The sequence below is a fragment of the Eptatretus burgeri genome, chromosome 17 (genome assembly GCF_056783735.1).
Source record: "Eptatretus burgeri isolate ZD-2024b chromosome 17, Ebu_testis_v1, whole genome shotgun sequence".
NCBI lineage: Eukaryota > Metazoa > Chordata > Myxini > Myxiniformes > Myxinidae > Eptatretus > Eptatretus burgeri.
Genome location: NC_140977.1, coordinates 47,566,548 through 47,591,099, shown reverse-complemented (window position 1 = coordinate 47,591,099; position 24,552 = coordinate 47,566,548). Strand labels below are relative to the sequence as shown.

The 24,552-nt window shown below is 42.9% G+C and overlaps 2 protein-coding genes across 2 annotated transcripts in view; one reads left to right on the top strand and one right to left on the bottom strand.

Annotated features, from left to right (window-relative positions):
• The window catches only part of LOC147010009 (uncharacterized), a 187,754-nt gene that overhangs the window by 160,997 nt on the left and 2,205 nt on the right, over positions 1-24,552 (bottom strand). Inside the window, exon 3 of the mRNA XM_085861221.1 lies at positions 22,199-22,306. Coding sequence (XP_085717347.1) covers positions 22,199-22,306 — 108 coding nt within the window. The remainder of the gene's footprint in view (positions 1-22,198; positions 22,307-24,552) is intronic.
• Positions 5,840-9,084, top strand: LOC147010010 (protein FAM200C-like). The gene is made up of 2 exons (XM_085861095.1): positions 5,840-6,056; positions 7,286-9,084. The coding sequence occupies exon 2, from the start codon at positions 7,987-7,989 to the stop codon at positions 8,887-8,889; it is 903 nt and encodes a 300-aa protein (XP_085717221.1). The 5' UTR covers positions 5,840-6,056; positions 7,286-7,986; the 3' UTR covers positions 8,890-9,084.

Genomic DNA, 24,552 nt, shown 5'->3' with positions numbered 1-24,552 from the left:
AATTTCCTTGCCATTACACCAGTCCACACCTTTCTCTTCATGGATCCCCCGATCCCATCCACTGGCCCTTTACCATGTGAAGTGGCAAAGAAATTCCAGTGAATTTCAATGCCATGATATTGCTCTAGTGCATGCATTCCAGCAGCAACATAGCGGTTCTTGAACTGGGAAGCCGGTCCGTCAGACCAAAGAGACACAGTTGTCACTGTTGATGGCAGTTCATCAAGAATCCTACTGATGTAGGCCACGAGTGTTTCTTTGGCATGAGTCAAATTGTCTGATGCTATTACCATGGAGTGGAGTTCACCAGAGTGCCAAAGGGCAGCAGTGAACAGGGTCACTTGTTGTTTCCAGTGAGCACTCTGTATTTCATCTTGGTTTGAGCAGGAGTAATTCTCCGAGTAGTCCACCTGCAGCAGGGCCTTTGACTCATCATTGGGTGTTGACATAGCAGCCTCCCTCTCTTGAGTGTACCTCGCCGCTTGCTGGCGTTTAATGTAACAATGCTCCATAAATTGCGGAGTTATGCTGCAGATGTATTCCCTTAACTCACTGACAGTGCCTTCCTCGACTGCCTTGCATAGTTTGTCATTTTCATCATTCTTCCAGATGTACCAAGTGACTATGTCATCATCAGCAACATCATGATTTTCAAAGTAGATTGCAAAGCCTTTGCCATCTTTGCACTCAGAGCACTTATTCAGCCAGCATTGCTCCGTCGATTCAGCACACAGAAATTTCCCTGGAAGTTCATAGGTGTATAGTGGAAAGTCACGACAAGTCTTATGTAGAGCACTTATTGCATCAATGAAGTTTTCATGGTATCTGCACATGCATACATTGTGTGGCAGTTTGTTCAACAACAGCACATGCTTTGGTCTAAGCTCAGCAAATTTGCTTTTGCCAATCTTTGTTTCTGGGTACTCTTCACAGAAAAGAGCATAGGTTTCCTTCACAGAGGTGGTCAAATGCCTGGCTTGTCGTTTTTCCTTTTCCCCAGCTTCATTTCTTACATTGATTACATCTTTTCTCCCTGGTGCTTGGCGGCTGATATCATCCCTCTCATAAAATTCAACAACCTTGTCGATGGTCTCCTTAAACAGAGGTTTATGTCCCACTGGCTGATTTGGACTGTAGCATGGTTCATCATCTATGTCAAACGTCCTTCGGAGCAGTTCACGACAGACAGCTTTCTCACGACGTGGTGTTGATGGCAATGCTGGCCGCAGAGCCTGTCTAGCACGATAAATTGCTTTGTCTAAGACATGTGCATTCCTAAATGGCACTATCAGTGCAGCTGGGCCCTTGTCTTTTGCCTCTTGTTTCTTCAATGCACGCCACTTTGCTACGCGCTTCCTGGTTTCTTCGCGGCGGTGCTCCTGTATGAGCTTTTGGTCACGGTTTGGGAGACTTAATTCTCGCTCTTTCTTCTTGCACCTGCTCTTCATCTGGTACTGAACATTCTTCTTTTTATGTTCAGCATAGTTTTCCCTGCTCTCCTTTAGTTTGGCACGACATTTGGCCTGACGTTCGGCAGCAGTCATGGGAATTTTCTCCTGAAGGACAGAATTATAAATATGACTAGGTTGTACACTAACATTAATACTGTATTTTACCACTCTAAGTGTTTAAATGAGCACAAGGTTGCCACAAAACTGGTACTTCAAAATTCCCTGACTTTTCCCTGACCAAATTGCAATTTTCACTGACCAAACAATTAAACAAGAATTACCAAAAATATTTATAACTCCCTCCCTTCACCCCTACAGCTGTTCTTTCCAACAATTTATTACATAAAAATGCATGTATTTAACTGAACACCAGAACAAGGTAATTTTACAAGAAAACAAAAAATTATTTTGCAAATATTAATATTGACTGTTGAAAATCACAATTCTTGGTGCCGACATTTCAGCTTATCATCAACATTTTTACACTTTTGACAAAATTCCCTGACTTTTCCCTGACCTTGAAAAAAATATTTCCCTGGAGCATGCAATTACAATAAAATTGTATTCATGTCAATTTTAGAACAAAGTAGACTCGTCTTAAATAGTTCTTAAATCATTTGACATAGTAATTAGATTAATCAAATTTCTCACCATGTGACCATCCACTTTTGTCTTTAAATTTATCTGTAAATCTACTTGTTTTGATTCTTTCTTATGATGTCACGTCTATTTTCTAATACTACAATTCACAGGGAATTGTTTTGTATTATATTTCTTACCTGCTGAGTTCAGATGCAGCTGATATATGCCACTGAAAAACCTGGTAAAAACTTTCACACACCATGTTCAAAAACAATGCAGTACATATATAATGTACTGCAATCAATTGCACAAAATGTGCACTAGTATGTGCTGCCATCTCGTGTTTAAGGCGTAAATTAACCGTGTGACTGACATTACAAGATGTGACTGTTATCCATGACTGACGTTACAGATTTCAGCCCCTGCCCTGTCAGCTCAAATAGTTGAACTGGAGTTTTGTTTGCTATGAATGAGTTACTCATAACCTCCAGTAAGGGAACTGTGAAAAAACACATCTAGATCATGAAGGAAGGCTTAGCAGCAAAATAAATTCTGTTTTTTTGTGACTGACATTACATGTGTGCCAGAGCTATCTTTGGAACCATGTGCTGAGAAAAGTAATAGGGACTTTTCAAAGTTGAAAGCTTTGTAAATTAATCCATTAACTGTAATCTAAGTTTAAAAATTTCATCCTGAAGGCCAGTCTGTGTCATTTCCAAGGAGCTTTCAAATCTAGGAAAATCCACTGTTTGTGATGACAGTTAAGTGGCACTTATTTGTGAGGGCCACATGAAAAAAATGAGAGGCCCCAGATACAAAATCTGTCATTTCCAGTAGCTCTCAGGTCTTATAATGTTACTGCACCAGTTAAATATTTTCTGCAGTAAAATTAATTTTTTTTTTTTTAAATTTAATTTAAATTTAAATTTAAATTTTAAATTTTAAATTAAAAAATTTTAAAATTTTACATTTTTTGTCCACCTATTCATGGATTTGCCCATATGCTGTTCATCGTCAACCTCTTCTTCATTCTCTTGTCCATTAGTCTCCTCCTCATTGTGATCTATCCTTGTTGCTCTTTGTTAGGCCATCCCCCACGCAGCGGAAGACGGGGTTTTGCAATGACTTCTGTGTATCTGTCTGTCTGTATGTCTCTCCGGGCCATAATTTTTTTTACCGTTTGAGCTTTTATCATCAAATTTTTAACAAAGCTTTATTATGAGAATGTGGAGACACCAAATTAATAATTTTGTTGAAATAATTTTCATTATTCGACCCTTTTTTTGGCCTTTTTTTACATTTTTTTTTTCCTCAGCAACTACCTGCCCAATTGACAATTTCCAGGGTCGGAGCGATCCCCATCGAGAATATTTTAATTATAATTGTGACATCATAGGTCACTTGATATGGCAGCCATCTTGGATTAAAACGGAAAACATTGAAGCACTATATCTCTGAAACCGCTGATCGGAAAAAAATGAAATTTCGCATATCTCATTCGACTCCCAATGGGGAATAAAGCGTTGCAAGGATGACGTCATTGGTGAAGTGGTAGACCAGCCGTAAATGTTTTAATCAAATCTTTATTTACCATTGAGATTCAGTGTGTATCACTCGGCCATAACATTTTTACCAATTGAGCTTTTGTCATCAAATCTTCAACAAACCTTTATGACGAGATTGTGGAAAACACAAATTAATAAAATGTACCATCTTTTTTAACTGTTTTCGTCAAGTTTAGTTTGAGTACAAAGCGGACACGGACGGGCTTTGAGTTTTCAGATGCTTTCTAGTTTTGTTTGCAAAGGTGCGATTTGAGCTGAGTTAGTAACTTCGAGTTGATCTTTCTCTAGGGGTGCTGCTGCAGCATTTCTTTTTGTCATTATCTGGTCCTGTTGTGGAGTTTTCAGTTTTGTTTCTTTATTCAGTTCTACAAACTGTTGCCCAATTTCTGTTTCTGTTATTGTGATTGAATTTGAAATCCCATCTGTTTCTGTTTTCCTCTCGCTTGATTTTCTGTGTAGCACCAGTAAGTTCTGTTGGTTGCTCCTTTTCTTTGGGAGTTTGTACGAAGTGAATCTCATCCCAAACGTATGTCCCGTCATTCCATTGTGACATTGGTGGTAGGTCGTCATTTGTAGGTGACCAGCCATTCCTTATTGCCTCGTCAATTTGTTCATCTGTTATTCTTAGTTCCTCCTTTGTGAATATTTTCTGTTGGATGATATTGTTTTTCTTTGAGTTTAGTGTTGCCATATTAATATTCCCTATTTCTCCAATGTGGGTCCTCATGTGGCCTGGCCTGATGAATTCTGACTAAATGATTTGCTGCATACATGACAGTGAAATACTTTCTCCCCTAATGTGGGTCCTCATGTGTGCTTGGCAGTTTGAGTTATCGGTGAAGGATTTATTGCACACACTGCAGTTGAATGGCCTCTCGCCAGTATGAATCCTCATGTGTTTCTGGCAGGCAGAACTCTGAATAAACGATTTATTGCAAGAAGTGCACCTATACGGTTTTTCCCCCGTGTGGGATCTCATGTGTACCTGGCGGCCTGAGATGTGATTGAATGACTTGTCACAAAGGCTGCACTTGTACGGCTTTTCTCCAGTGTGAGTCCTCATGTGCCCCTGGTATGTTGACTGCTGAATAAATGACTTGTGGCAAATATTGCATTCAAAAGGCTTTTCACCAGTATGGATCCTCATGTGGTCCTGGCAGTTTGAATTTTTAACAAATGATTTATTGCACACAGTGCACATATACGGCTTCTCTCCGGTATGCATCCTCATGTGTACATTGCGGCCTGAGATGTGACAGAATGATTTATTGCACACACTGCAATTATACGGCTTCTCCCCAGTGTGAGTCCTCAAATGTGCCTGGTACGTTGACTTCTGAGTAAACGATTTACTGCAAATAATGCACTTATATGGCTTCACCCCGGTGTGAGTCCTCTTGTGTATGCTGAGGCCTGAGATGCGACAGAATGATTTACAGCACAAACTGCACATGTATGGCTTCTCTCCCGTATGTATCCTCATGTGTGCCTTGAGATTTTCATTCTCTCGAAATGATTTCTTGCACACACTGCACTCGTAAGGCTTTTCTCCACTATGAGTTCTCATGTGTACCTGACAATTAGAGATTCTTACAAACGATTTATTGCACACATTGCATTTGTACGGCCTCTCCCCAGTGTGTGTCCGCATGTGTGCATGGCACGTTGACTTCTGCGTAAATGATTTATTGCACACACTGCACTTGTATGGCTTCTCCCCGGTGTGGGTCCGCATGTGTATCTTGAGGCCTGAGATGTTTCCGAACGATTTACAGCACACACTGCACATGTACAGTTTCTCCTGTTGGTCGTTATCTCCATTTGCGGGTTTCAGAAGGTGGGAGGAAGTTCTCCCAGAACTCAAAATCTCCAACTCCCCAGTGTGCGTCCTCATGTGTTCCTCGTACTTCGACTTACGATTGAATGATTTATTGCACATCGTGCACTTGTGGAGCTTTTCACCAATGTGGGTTTTCTTGTGATTCTGGTAGGTGGATTTATTTCGATAAAATGTATTACATACACTGCATCTGAATGCTGCGTCTCCTGTAGGAATCCTCAAATGTACTTGGCGGATTGAGTTCTGCCCCGATGCTTTATTGTACCTACTGCACCTGTTCGGACTTGTAACGGTGTGGGTATTCGTATGTATCTCAGGACCTGAGGAGCAACTACCTAATTTATTGCATTCATTGCCCTTGTGTGTCTTTTCACAAGTGTCAATGTTCACCTGTACCTGGTCATGGTTAAAATTCTGTTCATAATCCTTGCAAATCGCACAGTGACTCTTCTGGTCTGGTCGTAAAGATCTCTCTTTGGAGGTATGAACATTCTTGGTGCAGGAAAACATCCTGAAGATCGTCCTCGATTTCTCTGAAAATCGTTCACAGAAAAAAAGGAAGGATGTGTATCAGAAAGAAGTGAAAAAGCAACAACACGACGGTGGAGTCCTTAAAAGGTATGGAACAAATAAGTTACAAATTTCACTTAAAAGGTCCACAGAATCAGAAATTAATGTATGGTTTAATGAATAAATATGACTTCACTTAACACTTCATCATTGCTTTTTGATGTCCTTGTATGCTTGATTGTCACCCCCTACCCCCCACCCCCTTTTTCCAAAAAAATTAAAAAACGGCGATGTGATTACATCATATATCATGTGACCCACGATGTCATCTCGAGGATACATTTGCTTCAGGACTTACGTTTCCATGCGACCTACATACGCTTTGAAAAAGTACTAAGAATGCCATCTCAATGTATTGTTGCTGCTTGTAGCAATACATCCAACAAGAAAGGCACTCGGCAGAGCGCATACCTCCGCCACGTCATACCTGATCCACTGGAACATATCGGGCCCAATACATTTTTGAAATATCATGCTTTACAGTACTACATCGTTTTGGCCCCATCTCACAATGGTGAAGGATCACTTTGAGAATTAAATAATTCTTGTATCCAGATCTTCAAACCCAGGTTAAGAACCAAAATCGAATCGATTCGTTGTGGTCACACACCCAACATGTCCACCAAGTTTCATCCGAATCCGTCCACAACTTTTTTGAGATATCATGCTATATATCGTTTGTGGCCTGATCACTCAATGGTGAAGAATCACTTTAAAAATTCCAGCAGTCGGATCCGATCCAGATCTTAACCAAAATCTAATCAGTTCGTCCTGTTAAACACCCAACCTGCCCACATTTCATCCAGATCGGTCCGAAACTTTTTGAGATATCATGCACACAAACAGACAGAGGTGAAAATATAACCTCCTTCACCCTCGGTGGCAGAGGTAAAAGATTCTGTGAGTAGGCATGTTTTCCCAAAAGATCCAGCTCCCTGTTCTTTATAGCACAGTCCGTGGACCACTGGCTGCTCCTGGTGGCCTAAAGTGTGGCCAAAATGTGCAGCTGATAACACAAATGTGAAAACACCCTGTCATAATCTGCCAAAATGCTATCAAATGAGTGTTCCAATGCGATGCATAAAAGTAATGTAACCACGCCAGGAGATAGCAGTATGCCATCCTCTATCTCAGTGGTTCTTAACCTGGGTTCGATCGAACCCCAGGGGTTCGGTGAGCCAGTCACAGGGGTTCGGAGAAAGCCCTCCGAAACACATTGCAATTTTGTTATAATTTTGCTTTCAGTCTAACTTAATTTTATTTTTATTTTTTTTCAGGATCAGGATGTCAAGTAAGAAAACGAAATGGTCGGAGGATTACGTGCGATATGGGTTCACGTATACCACGGAAATTTTATGTTGAGTTGAGCAATTCCATCCTTGTACCAGCGAAATTATGGGAACACTTCATAATATAAAATTGCATGGCGAGGGACAGTACAAGGACGCAACGCTTGATGAATTCAAATTCCAAAGAGCTCGATTCGACGCAAGGGATACTTTGCCTGCCCACAACTTCATTCCAATGAAGTTGCGTATCTAATTGAAAAACAGGGAAAACCACACACCGTTGGCGAAACTCATCAAACCGCCGCATTGAAGATGGCCAACATCATGCTTGGAAAAGTTGCTGAAGAAAAGTTGTCTCTTGTTCCACTCTCAAATGACACCATCAGCAGCAGAATCGACGACATGAGCGATGATATCCTCACCAAGGTAGTTGCAAATTTAGTCGCGAGTCTTCAGCCTTCAACTCGACGAAAATTCAACTCGACGACGAAACGAAATTCAGCCTTCAACTCGACGAGACCACCAACGTTTCTAATTTGAGCCAGCTCATCGTATTTGTGCGTTATGTCAAGGGAGACGAGATCACGGAAGAGTTTCTGTTCTGCAAGCCTCTCACAACGACTACTAAAGCAGCTGACGTGAAGAAACTTGTGGATGACTTCTTCAGAAGCACCAGTCTTTCGTGGAACATGGTGTCTGCAGTTTGCTCGGACGGGGCTCCAGCCATGCTGCGGCGCAACTCTGGTTTTGTAGCGCTGGTGAAGGCCGATGCACCACACGTCATCGTCAAGCACTGTGTCCTGCACAGATACGCGCTGGCATCAAAAACTCTGCCTCCAGAACTGGCCGATGTTCTGAAAATCGTCGTTGAAACTGTGAATTATGTCCGAAGCAGTGCTCTGAATCATTGCATCTTCAAAGAGCTGTGCAATGAAATTAGCTCTGAATTCGAAGTCCTTCTCTTCCACTCTAACGTTCGGTGGTTATCACGAGGGAAGGTACCGAGGCGTGTTTTTGCCTTGTGTATAGAATTAGCCCTGTTTCTGCGAGAGCACCAACATCGTCATGCAACTCATTTCGAAGAAACAAAGTTCATCCTAGCCTTGGCGTACATGGCTGACATCTTCGACGCACTCAACCATCTCAATTGCCAGATGCAGGGTGGTGGAGTGAATGTCATCGAAGCTGAAGAAAAGTTGAGCGCCTTTCGAAAGAAGTTACCGTTGTGGAGGCAGCGAACAGAGAAGGGAAAACTTCATGAACTTTCCGCTACTGGACGAGTGGTGAGCGGAATTGAAGATGATTCTGAAATTGGAGGCACTGCTATACCAAGGGAACTGAAGCAAGCGATTGCCACGCACTTGGATGAGCTGGGAAAGTCATTCGATGGATATTCCCCTGACCAAGCACAACACCCAGCATGGGTGAGACAACCATTTACTTTCGGCGTTGCAACGGCAGATGTCAACGATCAATACCTCGACGACCTCATCGAACTTCAGCAGAGCCAGGATTCAACAACAACTCTTCGGCACAACAACGTTCTTAACGTTTTGGTGCCGCCAAATGGAAGGGTATCCTCTCATCGCTAAAATTGCCCTTGAGATCCTCACGCCGTTCGTTACAACGTATCTCTGTGAGCATGCATTTTCGAAACTGCTGGACATCAAAACAAAGAAAAGGAGCAGACTTGCATGTGAAAGTGATATGAGGGTGGCCCTTGCCAAAACAAAGCGACACATTTCCCAGATCGCCTCAAAAAACCAAGAACAAAAATCGCATTAAGATCGAATTCTTCTTATTATCCAAATATACTTTTGAATTTTGATGTAATTTGATTTTTATATTAATTGAAATTGAATTTATTCTTCTTATTATACAAATATACTCTTGAATTTTGCTGCAATTTTTTTTTTTCATTTTCGTATTAATTAAAATTGAAAATTTTGGTCAAATTTGAGGGGTTCGGCATCTGAAAAGGTTAAGAACCACTGCTCTATCTGTTCTCTTGCTCACCATCTCTCTGTTCTATTCAACTTCTCATTTGCGATCTGCTTGGAAATCAGCAAACATTACTTCCCTGCATAAAAAGGTGCAAAAACAGATCCCTGCAACTACAGACCAATTATCCTTCTCCCAGTCATCAGCAAGGTTATTGAATCCATCATCGCTTCAGACATTAAATCCTTCCTCTTCTCCAATGGCTTGATTTCCGATCATCAATTTGGATTCAGACCAGGTCACTCTACCCTGGATATGCTGCTTCTGCTCTCCCAACAATGGATGGAGGTCCTCACTCCCAGAAATGAAATCAGAGCCTATCCCGAGACATATTGCGTGCCTTCGATATGGTCTAGCACCCTGCCCTGCTCACCATACTCTTTTCCTATGGTATCCAAGGACATCTCCACTCATGGCTCGCAGACTTCCTCTCCTTTCATAGCCAACGTGTGGCCCTAAATGGAGTTCTCTCATCCCCTCTTCCTGTTCAGGTTACAGTTCCTTAAGGTAGCTTTCTGGGCCCTGTTCTTTTTCTGGTTTTAATTCATGATCTCTCTGACTCTCTGGAAAATCCTCTTTATCTCTTTGCTGATGACTCCACCCTCTGCTGGACCATCTGTCAACTTTCAGATTGGCAAGCAGCAGCTTCTTCACTCTCTGCAGATCTGGATAAAATCACAAGCTGGTCCAACACGTGGAACATGTCTTTCAACCCTGACAACTCTCACACTCCCACTCTGTCTCTCCCAAAGGACCGTTTGGAACCCCCCCCCCCATCTACTTTCTCAACAATCCTCTTGAAGAAGTCCTTTCTGAGTCTTTGGGTCACTCACTCTCTCACCGCAGGTAGGTCGGTAGTCTTGCTGTTTTCTACCGTCTCCTCTCCGGCCTCACCCCCCCTGCTCTGTTTGAGATATGTCAACCCCCCCCCCCCGCCCCTATATTTCCGCAGGGCACTCAAGGTCCGCCAGCAACCCCCTTGTGGTAAAATTACCAAAATCAAGAATCACTGCTCATCTCCACTCTTTCATTCCTCTTTTTCCCCCACCTTTAGAACAAACTCCCACACATTCTTCAATCCCACTCTTCCTTCTCGGTCTTCAAAACAGCTGTTCACCACCAACTGTTATCTTCCACCATCCAAAACCATGATCTTTTCTACCCCTGCTAATCCACCCCAAACTCACCTCCTTCAAATTCCCTGCTTTCCTTCCTGAAAGTCCCTGTAGTGTCCATCTTGTTTCCCCTGTCTACCCTACGCCATCCCTCTCCCTTCCACAGATCTCCTAATGTCTCTGTTCCACACTGTTTTTTCCTTTCTTCTCCAACCCACCCCCCCCCTTGTACATTCTGTGTGTTCACTCTCATACAAACCTCTAGAGTCCACAGTGTATCTTAAAAAAAAAACAAGATACACCCACATGCTCAATGAAATTACAGTAATTCGACTGCGCGCAGTCGACGGGTATGCCTCCACAAACACTTGAGTATTGACATATTTGACCCTTGACCTTTATCATATCTGGCCTAAAATCTAATCAGTTAATTGCCTTGTCTAACTTTACCTTTCTACCAAGTTTGATGAAATTCTATCAAATATTTCTTGAGTTATCGTGTAAACAGTAAAATTTCAGAGTTTGACCTTGACCTTTATCACATCTGGCCCAAAATCTAATCACTTAACTGCCCTGTCTTACTTTACCTTTTTCCCAAGTTTGATGAAATTCTACAATTTGCTTCTTGAGTTGTCGCGTAAATGAAAATCCGAACGGACAAACCGGAAACATAATGCATAAAACATAATAAAAATGCAAACAATTATGCTTGCAACCTCGTAACTACAACTGAAAAAAAACTAAAGAGTATGTGGAGGCAGGGTCTAATAGCAGCCATTTTGGAGTCTTGCAAGCGGTGTGGTCGCTCTCACACTGATGTCTTATCGGCAAAAGTGGCCCCCTTCTAAAAAATTGTGAAGATCACTCATCCAGCTGGAAGGAGAATTTTGACAGCCCAAGTAAAACTGACCAGAGGAAAGTGGCATGGCCCAACTACTTGAAGTACCCACTTTGAAGATACCAAGTATGGTTGAAAATATTGAAATCAGCAAAAAAAAAATTATTATTATTATTACTTTTTTTTCCCATTATACATACTTCCGGTAGCTTTGTCTGCAATAGCTTTTTACTTATGCTTATGTATACGATCACTACCGAGTCAACTTAAACTTGCTAGTTTCACCCTGTATAGGTTGCGAGACTGTTGTAACGCCAGTGGCTGTCTGTCTGTGTCGCTGTGTGTCCACGTCTATATATTTCCGCTTAAAAAAAACAACAAACAAACAAAAAAAAACAACTCTACAACCACTTGGCCGATTGATGCAAAACTTTAAGTTAAAACATAGGAGGGACTCCCCATGGAGAAAGAAAATTTATTTCTCCATTTGGACATCCCTGAAAATAATATATGAAAGGAAAAAATTTGGACATCTCTGAAAATGCTTGATGAAATAAAATGGAAACTTGGCATGTCAACAACATCCCGTGTGGTATATAGGGTGATAACAATGACGTCATCGGCGATGTGGTATTCCAGCCATAATTCGTTGAATCGAAATCCTTATCTGAAAAATCTAAAATTTCATACATCTGATCTACAACCCAATGAGAGCGAAAAATTAAATTTACGACATTGTCGGTCACATGATCTGGTGGCCATATTGGATTGAAAATAAAAATGTTTTAAAAATAATAAAAAACCTTCGTCAGGAACGCTTCTCAGATCGATGCGAAACATAATACATATGAATAACTGGCCATGGGGAATATACTTTGAAAATTTCAACACCATAGGACATGATCTAGCAGCCATGTTCGATTTACGCTAAAACAATTAAAACAAGAAAAAGAGCAATCAGAGATTGCAGACCCTCACCAGGACTGCTTTTGTGTGGTGTACTTCATGTGGCGTTTGTGTACTGGTGTGTTTCGTAATTAATACGAGACATAATTATAACTGCCACTTGATTAATGCTGGCAGTGATGACCGGATACCAAGACGTCCCACTTTGATCGGACACTTGACCCATGACGTTTATTTATTATTCATTTTTCAATAGGTACAGTCCTGCATTGGAATAATCAGAAGGAACGCAAACAAGAACAAGAAAAAGAGCAATCAGAGATTGCAGACCCTTGCCAGGACTTCTTTTGAGTGGTGTATTTTAATAGGTTTTCGGGTAAATCCAACATGGCTGCCAAACCATGTGACCTATGACATCACATGTGTGAACCTTTTGTTCCCCATGGATAGGCGGTCATACGTGTAAAGTTTCGCCTCAATTTGTTCAGCCACTTCAGAGAAGATTTTTGAAGGTTTTTTTTTAAATTTATATAAAAGAACAATATGGCTGCCGAATCACATGACCAATGACATCATTAATTTTTGTTCTGTGGACCATTTTATCCCGAGATGACCCTCAAAAATTTTCATACTGATTGGATGTGGCATTCTACATATGCAATTATGACATCCTAACGAGAACACCTATGGCATCATAAAAATAAAATAAAAAAATCACACTGATTCCCCAATGAGGAGTACTTGCTTTGTGCCAAGTTTCATTTTTTTTCCTTGGTGCGGTTTCAGAGATACAGAGGTCCAAAGTTTTTTCCAATATGGCTGCCACACCACGTGACCCATGACATCATTAAAACATTCTACATGAGTAGTCGCACCAATGGTGAAAATTTCATCTCAATCCGACAAGTAGTTGCAGAGAAAAACACGAAAGTTCTGTGCGAGATTCGCGAGGGATACGTTCCTGTAAAATGCCGCAAATGTCGGGGCATTGTTTCAATGGGAAAAAGGAGGATAGGTTCCCGGCGGTTTGTGATTCATAAGGGAAAATCAAAAATCCCGTGAAAAACCGCGAAAAGCCCTGACTATGTGAAACACAGGGCTACGAATGTATAAGCAGGTCAGAATAAAATGTGAATATGCCCGCTAAAACACCGTAAATATGCGAAGTACAGGGCCACGAATGGAGAAGGTGGTCACATTTTATGAACCACGGATACAGGATACAGGGGATAGGGATACTTACAATAGCGGATCCACAAATGTCAGGGTCCGACTGTATATCAATTGACTACCATGGGGACATAAGGGTAATAAAGAAAATAAAAGGGTTTTTGAGGGTGGTTTTCACGTCAAAGGTGTTTTCTCTGACAATTTTTATGGTGGGGACCAGTACCAAGAAGATACCAGTACCATTTGGGTCGTGAGGCAAATGAGATTTCAAATTTTGGGTCATGGACACAAATGTTTGGGAGCCTATGTATTAGCTACTCTACAAGCCTTAACCATAGCTAACTTATTACTTATTTCGATGCCGGTACCTTATCCAAGGCCTTCTGAAAGTGCAGGTATTACATTGTTATACACGTGGAAAAACACACACGTGGAAGGGGGGGGGGTGAGATTCCATAGTTCGAATGTAGTAAGGCTCTAGTATGGACAGTGTGTTTCAAGTCAGTTAGATTGCCATGTAACAGGGACCTGTTTGGCTAAGTTGTACGTAATATGTGCAGATCCTTAGTGTTACTTTTCCTTCGTCCGAATGTATCACAAGGGTATCACAATGCATGTGGGGTAGAATCATTGGCCGAGGGCGCGGCTGTGCTTTTTCCAACAAAAAAAATTGAATGTTGGACCATTTTGCTCGATAAATAATGAAAAAGTAGATTTTTTGTGTGTGCTATTTGCTTAATCAGGTTCTCTATGTATTATTCAAACTTGGATGAAGATCTGATTGCATTTTAGGTCCAATTTACGCAGAAATACAAAAAAATTCTAAAGGGTTCACGAACTTTTCTCACCACTGTATGTGCACTGAGGGGAGAGCAGTGTAGCCTTTATGACAGAGCGGGTAAGATTGTTTCTGTAAAACCTCCCCGTAAAGTGGGTGAGGGCAGGTGAGGACTTGCGGCCACAAAAAGGTGCAATGGAAGCGTTTCACAGTTCAACGGACTGATTACGAACCATTCAGCCATTGCAAGAAAGCCATGGCAGCGAGGTGGGAAGTGGAGCGTGTAGTGTCGTGTAGAAGATGCTTAGCAGGAAGACACGAGCGGGGGAACAGTCGAGCCGGGCTGTGTTGCACAAGCGCGAGCGCGGGCGTACTTTGCCCGCAGCTCTCCTTTATTACGTACTCAGCACACTCACCAGCCGGGCGACTACGGCATCACTACAACGCCTCAGGCGGCGCGCACTCCTTATATTCCTGGCAGACACGATGACCACGACGACCACTCCTCCCATCATCATGCCCCGCCCTGCATGCCCGCAGGCTATACCACAGAGCGGATATTCCAAATTCTGCCGACGACACCGACTGTGTAATAAGCAGCCTTCGGGGGCTACAGGAAGGTTGTGGATTGGGAGGGGTGGGGGTGGGGGTGGATGGATGTTGTGAAAGAGCACCATCCCCATCCTGAGCAGTGACCAATGGAAACCAGCCGTGGGCGATCCTCGATGTAAAAGGACGAGCGCGCTCATGTGCTTGGGCCTTCTTCGTCCTCTTCCTTCTTTCGTAAACCCATGCTGACAAGCTTCAATTAGTTTTAATTGATGACTGCCTTTTATTGGTTCTCCATTTGATCTCAAATTAACAAATGGATCTTTCCAACAACATCACTTAAACTAACAGGTGTATGTTCGTTTGAGTCCAGTCTACATCACTTCTTAAATAAATGTTACCACTCTTGGCAGACTATTTACCACTCTCCAATCACTCCAATCCTCTCAGTACCTGTCCTCACTCCAATGGCCTGTCAAAGGTGTGGGTGAACCTCATGTTTAATCTGTTCTGCCACCTCTTAAACTACTGTTGGATCCATATTATCTGCTCCCCCCACCCCCACCCCCACAACCATCCCCTCTCTGAGGATTATCCTCCTTCAGCTTTCCTTGCTGTTTCTTTACTTCCTCAACTCCAAATTGGATGGAATTCTCTAAGAGTCCTTCCTCACCTTCTTGAATGATTTTTCACTGCCTGGTAATTCCCCGATTGTTAGTGTAGACGTTGAAGCAAAATACTTACTTAATAAGCCCAACATCACATTTCATCCCGAAGCAATCCCTTTGTGCAACTTCTCAATGGATCCCCACTTATCTTAAACTACACTTTTCTCCTAATGTACCAAAAAAAAAGCCGCATATTCTCTTTTGGTTTGCCTTGTTATTTTATTAACAAACCTGTTTATGCCTCAACTTATTTGAGTCTGACTTCAGTCCTGGTGTTTTATATATAATTAATGGCTTCTGCTCATCTTTAAGAGTACTCCTTAACTTCCTCCTTCCCAAACCTGGTCTCATCCTGACTGGATTTACACCTCACCTGATGATAGTGTTGTGGCTTTGGACCTCCAAGGGGAAAGAGAGATCCTCACGTAGAATAAACCAAGTTATTTCAAAGGATTCTGTTTAGTTTTTAAGTGTACCGTTTTCACATAAACAGATATGGGTTGCGAATGTATAGTTAGAAGTCCCATACGTGTTATTTTCCTATTCTAGTCATTTTTTCGCACCTTACAGTTCACGTATACTTCCCCCATTGAAGAACAGTGCAGAGGCCATGCCATACTCTCCAAGCGTCCTCGCAAGAATTCTACAAAACCACCTCAAACTGATTTGGTGGGCACTCGGTCCAGAACCCCGCAGCAGATGGCCGCATCCATCGTAATTAGGCCCGACAGCACGCCAAAACCTGGTATCCAACACACCATACCACGGGGCAAATCCCAAGATTCCACGAGAGGTCGGAGCTCTGACATGCCAATCGGGTGAGAGGGGAGAACCCCGTTCTCCCGACTCTCGCAACTCCTTCCATGGACGCGGTCGGGGCCCGCACGAAAGAGGAGGGGGTAGGAAAGGTCATAAAAGCGGAGGACACAAAGGCACACGGAGACCAATTCTTGGGTCAGCTTCTTGTCTCGGGCTTTGCCTGGAAGCTCGTGCAGCACACTCTCGTCCGTCCAGGTTTCCTCTCTATTTTCCCTTTTGCTTTTCTTCTTGTTCTCGCTCTGTTCTTTCGTCACCTTTCATCCTTTCATCTTCGACATTTCATTTCATTCCCGTGTCTTTCTTCTTATTTTGCATGCCCACATCCTTCACCTCTCGTGTTTGCGCACTTTCGCATGGAGTCCCGGTCGCTGCATTCACACCATCGAGCTGCATCACCAGGCCCCACCCCGCCTTGCATACCTCAAGTGTTTCCCCACCAAAAGACCTGCATCGAGTTTGCACCACAGAGGGTTGATTTGCTGAGCACAAAGAGAGGCACGGCACATTGGTGGTATGCAAGAATGACCAAGGGCGGAGCATGCGGGGGGTCCAGGCCGTAGTACCATTGGGCAGCGTGAGCTCAACTTGGCGAGTGCAAGGTGTGCAGGGGCACCACACATCCTAATCTTTTCTTATCTTGCACCTCATATTACCCCTCCCCCATCTCTCTCTTCCCACAGGATGCATGATTGGCACCACATTAATATAAAGTTGCTGAGTTACTGAGTAAGGATCCATCAATATATACAGTACTCTCTAAATTCCACATTTGCTCCTTGAAGATTGCCCATTTCTCTGATACTGATTGTCATCCTGTTTGTTTGTCCCAATGTCCCTCCATACCCTCAAAGTTTGCATCCCTGAAATCTCACAACTGTCATCTCGTTATAAAAACTCGAAGACCTCGGCCACACCACCAAATTCTTCCAATGTGATGCAACTGGACGACCCTGGGATTTTCAGAGAACTTTGCCATGGCTACGATGCACCAGGCCACCCCAACTAAAGCCAAAGGATTGACTGTTGTGGGTTCCCACAAGAAAACTAGGAAGGTGAAGAATGATTGGTCCTTAAGGCATGCATCAAAAGTAGAGTAGCACATATCAAATGCACAGTAAAAGAGAAGAATGAAATTGCACAGAGAAAATCTCACCAGAAGAAGGGTCTCACAATTTTGGTGGATTTGCGAGTCAGGGGGACACAAAAGCATCAGAGTAATAAGGGGAAGCTATGGATCTGGCAGTGGCTTCTGCAATATGAAGACCTTCATTGAAGAAACACAATTTGTACAAGCTTTGGAAATAATATCATACAAAGCAGGTTTTTCCCACCATAGCTGAATCAGTAGGCTTCATCCTTATGTTCTTCACTCCAGAATTCATCATTTGGTTCAGGAAGAAAGCGTGAGGCAGTGCCTTCTTCCTGATCTCTGGCTCAGCGGGTGCATGTTCAACCAATCGAGTCACAAGGGCTCTACTCCAATGGACAAATACCAACTACGACCAACAAAGATCGAAGATGTTCCATCCGTTCAACAGGACAAGAGGCGATGCAATTTTACATCACTGGCTGTCCACAACAACCGATTTTCTACCACAAGACCATCCTCACTGCTCTCCTAACTTTACAGATTTTATTTAACTGTCTTAATTAATGCCATGAGGCCGTGACATCGTCGCACCTTCAAGCGAGTTCCTTTATTTAAGAGATTTCAATGTACACCACGGGGAGTGGTTGAAATCCTCCCAGATGTTGGTGGAGTTTAAACTCTTACATTTTCCATTCTCAATGATTTTGAACAAATTATAATTTGATAATTATCAACCACCCTATCCATATTCCAAATCGTCACGATCACACTTCCAATACTTTGGATTTCTTATTCACCTCCAATCCGTTGTGTTATAGCGCCACAATTTCACCTTCAATTGGTTCTTCTGACCATAATCTCGTAAACGTTTCTTTACCCTCCATCACTCCTCCTCATCCAATTATTGATTCAATAATTCCTGCTGTACGGCCATTTGTGCAAGGGATGCGGCATATCGGACATGGAAAAACTCTTCTTCCTCCGACTCGCATTCAGCTTTCATTTCTGCCAGAAATCATTGCAAACATGTCATTCGCGAGGCAAAGCATTCCTTTTTCCAAGAGAAATGCGACAACGTCTCGTCTTCCATGAATAGATCTTTCTGGTCCTTCGCTAAAAGTATCTCCAACACTTTCTGGCGCTCTAACTTTCCTCCACTTTACCGTTCCGATGATACTGTCGCAATCTCTCCAACTGATAAAGCAATTCTGTTTGGTTCTCTTTTCTCCTCCGTTTACACATTGGATGACACCAACATTCCAACTCCCCCTGATGCACCCCTTACCAATCATATCCATCCATCTCTTGGGACCATACGCTGTGTACAGCGTTGGTGTTGCCAAAGCAGTCTACTTGGCTATTGGACACAATCCTGGACGGGTCGCCACTCGGACACAATCATGTGCACCTCCCGATAATCTCTTTTCATGCGGTCAAAAAAGTACCCCATGTTTTTCACAACTGCTCCGTCTTCCATCACTCGATCAACATCTCGTTTCATCACAGCCACCTCTTTAAATTCAGATTTGGACAAGACTTCCCAGTGGGACAAATGTAATCAACTTAAGTTTAATGTTTCTAAAACTCAATTTCTTCCTATCTCTCTCTCTAAAGCTTGTCTAAACTCTCCAATCTCCTTTGAAAGCTCCACGATTACACCATGTGATACAATAAACCGATGAGGTATTACTCCAAAATCAAATTTATTCCTGGAATACACACATTATGAAAATAGCTAGGTCTGCCTCTCAGAAACTAGGAGTCCTGTTCATATGCCAAAGATTCTTCTCCTCTGAACAGTTACTTCAAGTATATAAAGGATTGATTTGTCCTTGTATAGACTACTGCGCTCATATCTCGGGAGGTTCTAGCTCCAAATACTGACTTGACAGGATTTAATCCAAAGTAACTTACTAACCCACTCAATCTGACCTCAAAACTAGACCCGCTAGAATTACGCTGCAAAGTTGGCTCTCTTCCTCTTTTCTATTTAGATATAACTTCGGTTTCTGCTTCCGAGAACTTCCTGGTTGTGTATGTACCTATGCCATTGGCGAGACCACAAAATACTCGACAAGCCACGACATTGCATGATTATTGTGGTCATTGGCAACTCAAGGGTGGGCCGTTATGATGTTCGTTTCTTCCCCTTCACTGCTAAACTCTGGAACGTTTTACCTTCTCATGTCTTTCCAAACACTTATGGCCTTCCCTTTTTCAAAAAGCAGATTTTTTTTTAACTTCTTCAAAAACTCTTGGATTATTTTCTCTTTATTCACTTTTCTATCCATGCAGTTATTATATTTAAGGCCTGGCCTCAATGAGGACTATATCGTCCATGGCTGAAGCCTTCGAAATTCCAAAAAAAATGAAATCCAGTCACGTCACGTTTGAAGAAATCAGTTGCTGTGGCCTTTGGCCGAATTGTTTACAAAAATGCTTGCACAAATTATCTTAAATGTCCCAAAATGTTTTCCTCACCTCCACCTCCTCCACCAAATTTGGATCCCAACCGAAAATGTGCACGATGACCAGAGCTCGTTGAAAAAAAAAAAACCCCAAAAAACTATAGCACAACCTGTTCAGCTTGGCGGAGGTACGCGTTCCACTGAGTGCCGTTCTCGTTTGTCAAAGTTTCCCTCTATTTTGTCCTTTAACCCTGCTGTTGGTGTATCCCCCCCATCTCGGTCTCTGTTGTTCCTTTTGTTCTGTTACATCCTGCTCTGTCCTGTTCTAGCTCCTCATATTCTCATAAAAAAAGTTTGCTGAAAATTTGATGACAAAAGCTCAAATGGTAAACAAGTTACGGACTGGACAGGCACACTGAAGGTCCATGGTAAATAATATAAATCAGCACAGAAGCAACTAAAAAATAGATTAAAACAATAAAATAAACAAGCCGGGAGGCGACGATGGTATTTGACGATGTAGATTGTTTCAGAAATCAAGGATGAGACAATGTGATAATTTTTGACCAAATTATAAAAATGATCAACATTATGTGGTACGGATGACAGGTTATGAGCTGCAACATGTCGAAAACCCAGTTTCGTTCAACAATTTTCAAAATTTGATCTTTGCATAACCTTTAAATGTCACAAAAAAATGTTGTGGACATTAAAATAAGGAAACAGGATACGTGTTTAGCTTATTGGAGTTAGTTCGTCGAAGAAGGTCGAAAACCCGGTTTGATTCCCACAACTATGAAAATTTGACCTTTGTGGCCTTTAAAGGTCAAAGGTCAAGGATTATGACCTTTGGTGCAAAACTTCCTCCAGGAAGTTCCAGGAACAATATAACGTCATATAGGCTATATGGCATTTCGCACTCCTTGGATTATCCATACTTTGATGAAATCAGCGTAAAAACAAACTTGAAGGGGGCGCCACAGGCAAGGTGTTCGAGATAGAGCAAAATGGTTTCAAGAGTTTAGGTGGGGAATGACCTCAAGATTATGCATAAAAATATTGCCATCCGAGCTCTCAAAGTTTGGGTGGTCGTATGATTTTTATGTCAAAATTCGCAATTTTCTAAGTTTTTGACCTTGTGATGAAAATGAAAAATCGGACAACGACAAGTTTTAGATAATTCATTTTGCTATTCAAATACCGAAGAACCCATTCCATTCAGTCAATTCCCCAGGAGAAGATAGATTTTTTAATCCTACTACCCCCGAAAAATTGCTATTTTTTGGGCGTGGCTCAGCCCACAATGGGCGTAGCACACCCTCATCCAGGAAAACACAACTAGACATTGATATCGAAGACATAACCAAGTTTCATCAAGATCGGATCAAAGTCCACGGAGTTATGTTCTGGACAGACAGACACACAGACATAACAAATAGAGTGGTCACTCTGGCTGGTGCTCGTGAACCAAAATTCAGGAACCAAAACAGCCAATTCAGGAATAGTCAGAACAAGATTTCTTTGAAGAAAACGTGCGATGTGGCGTGTGAGATTGAAAGCGTGTCAAAATTCTGTGGAGTCACGGTGAAGTTCTTCGATCCAGAAACATGTGCAACCAACGGCACTCAATTGTATTTATCGTGCAGCATAGTTCAATAATTCCCGCGAACCATCGTCACCTCCCGGCTTGTCTCAATCTTAGAAGCTCCCCTACTATCTGTCACCGCCCATTTCTTCAAAACCTATCTTCTCCCTCAAAATTGACCGAATCAAACTGAATTTTTTATATGTTGTACATATGGCCAATGCGCACAATTTCTCGAGTGGGAATTTCCATTAAAAATCTAGAAAAAAATATGGAAAAAAAACAAAAATTACAAGTGGGCGTGGCTCCGCCCACAATGGGCATGGGACGCCCGTCACCAGGAAGACAAAACTAGGCATTGATATCAACATCATATTCAAATTTCATCCAAATCGGATCACATCCCACGAAGTTGTGCTCTTGACAGACAGACAGACATACAGACATACATACACACAGACACAACGAATATAGTGGTCACTCTGGCTGGCGCTCGTGAACCAAAAAACACCCGGCCGCCTTACGCTGTGCAGTGGCGGGCAGCATAATATGTTCTATTTGTACTTACTATATATAACTTTGCCCCTTCACATTTTCTCCCAATTATTAATGACTTACCTCCATATTCTCATGGTGAAGGTTTGGTTAAAAATTGATGACTAAAGTTCAAATGGTAAAAAAAAAGAAGTTATGCCCAGGATGCATGCACGCACACACACAATTGTGAAACCACATCTCCCCCTGTGTGGGCGGACAAGCTAATTATCCAGTTATCTTGTTCCATCAAGTCAAGGCCGACTTCAGGTGACATTCATGATCAGCTTTCTCCAAACATTCCTAATCCTGCACTGAAACTGCTTCCCGAAGCTCTGCTTGCAAACTTACAGACTTCATAAATGCAAATAACAGAATAAGATGCAGGATGGCATCACAAACAACTGTCCTGGACAACACACACACATCACGGTACTCACCATCTTCAGAGGGAGAATCTTCACCCAGCTCTTCCTTCACATGTACACTCTTTGAAGTTGGAAGAGTGTTTCCATGGAAATATTCCGCTTCCACTCGATCCATTTCACCTACAGAAAATCCATTGTTAGCCAGGAATAGGGTCTTGATGATTGAATACAGGTTCTTTTCATCACATGGATCCAACTAATGTCACATTGGAACTGTATCCAACATGGTGTTTTCCTCTATGAGCAACGAGTCACGTCTCAACCGGCACAAGTACGTATTTGACAAGTTTTTGAATGAAAGACTTACCCGAATGTTACCAGAGAAAGTCTTTCCTTCGTCTTGTGTCTGAAAGTATTGTTGTGGGCCGGGGGTCGGTGGCGAGAACGACCGCAAAGTGGGGAAGTTTTCGCCGTCTCCCACCAGACTCCCCGGAATTTATAGGCCATCGCTCCGGATAACTCCGAAGCCGGCGGGTCAATTAATCGACCGTGAAATGCCAATATCTCGACCGCGTGGCGTGAGGTTAATTGTCCAGATCCAATATACCTAAGTAACCACGCAGTCTTGGCTACCGGAGATTCACGCCCTCGGAACGTCTAGCCAAACCGGATCACTCTACCAGCTACGGTAGAGTATCGACTTCCACCTACCAGCTCCGGCTTGGATGCAGTCGAGCGGGCCTGCCCAGGACGTTCTGGCTACGATTAACGGATTATCGGGGATGAAACCCCATCTGAACTCAGACCCGGACCATGCTGGACCAAATGAAGAAAGGACGAAAACTAACTGAGAACATTTCTATTAAATTTATTTACAGTAAATAAAAGACAAGAGAGGCGAGACTTAAACCGAATATGCAGTGCAGTATTTACAATGATCCAAAAACACTTATTCAGTTCTACTTACAGACGGGCCCACACGCAGACACGCACACAAAAAGAAAAGAAACCCCAGAGTCCTTTATTGGACCCTCCAGCCGATGAGAGAGACGAGCTGGGGGTCAGAGTTCGGTTGGGTACCTGGCCATCGGAGAAAGGGGGTACTCCATGCTGTGGCACATGCCAATGGTCGTCGACCTGGTCCCAGTCTCGTGGTTCGTGACGGAGCTCGGGTGGTGAATAGTCGGGTTCACAAAACAGGCCAGAACTCCCCGCAACAGCCTCCGTGAACAAACTGCCTCAAAACCCGACTAGCCACCGTCAAAACTCTTTCTAACCCACACGAACTCTCGTCCACACACCTCTTCTTGCACAGACCATCTCGGAGATATATCTCCTCCCACACGGGGAGGGCCTTGGCGAGAATCATCTCGCTGTCCGTCACTCATTGGCCCATGGCCGCACCCTTCCGGGGCGGAGCCGTGGCCCCTGTTCGGAGACCCCATATTCTCCACGTGGCCTGTCTCACGCAGAGCAAGAGAAACAGTATCCATGTTGCGTTGGTGCAAGAGTTAAAACGTTTGTGGAAGGAGCGTTGATGGGAGCGGCAAGGAACGGCTGCAAGACCCTGCCCTGGCAAGTCAGAGTACTTGTGGACAGCGGGTGGGTCGTGGATCGGGATGGGGGATGGATCATGCAGATGGGATGGTTTATTCGATGGCTCGTCGGATATAATAAACTAACTAATGACGTCACGACGCACGTTTTCGAGCCTCCCACTAAACAAAAGGACGGGGTCCTGACTACACACGTACTTACCGGCATAACTAACTTTGGGACCTGAATGTTGCGTGTGCATGGTTTCCAGATTCGTAACAGTATGATCAAGGTTTTCCCGTTGGTTTTATTCGGGGTTAATGTGCTGAATGTGAAACTCTCGTGGAAGACGGTGAATGTCCTCCTGTCACGTACAGATGGAGCTAAGAGGATGATTCCACATTGTTGCAGTTTCTACATTTTACAAAACTGAGTGTTATCTTCAAAGAATGATAAAAAATTACTCTCAAGAACAGATTTGGGACATTTTTGGATAATGTCATCCATCGATGTCTTGTCACCCATCAACGAGGTATTTTTTTCTGATGTGCTGAAATGCTAATATCATTACACCCAATTGTTTTTTGGGGTTTTGTTTTTGTTAATACTTCTACTTGTTGAGGTGGCATGATTCCATGCTTTCAACTGGCTATAAACAACAGCGCATCACTACTGCTACCGAGTATGGAGGCACCGCTGATGCAGTGCCCCGATTACCAGTTCGCTAGTACTCATTTCGCCGACCTTGGAAGGACGACAGGCTGAGTCAACCACACCTGGTGTTAATTCAACGGGAGGAAAAGGGTGCTCAAACTCAGGACCCTAAGATCCCAAGCCCGCCACCCTAACCGCCAAGCCAACACCAGGCTCCCGATATTGTAAAACCCTCT

Bases quoted from the DNA above. Each gene is read 5' to 3' on its own strand.
- LOC147010010 (XM_085861095.1), top strand. From the start codon at position 7,987: ATGGTGTCTGCAGTTTGCTCGGACGGGGCTCCAGCCATGCTGCGGCGC.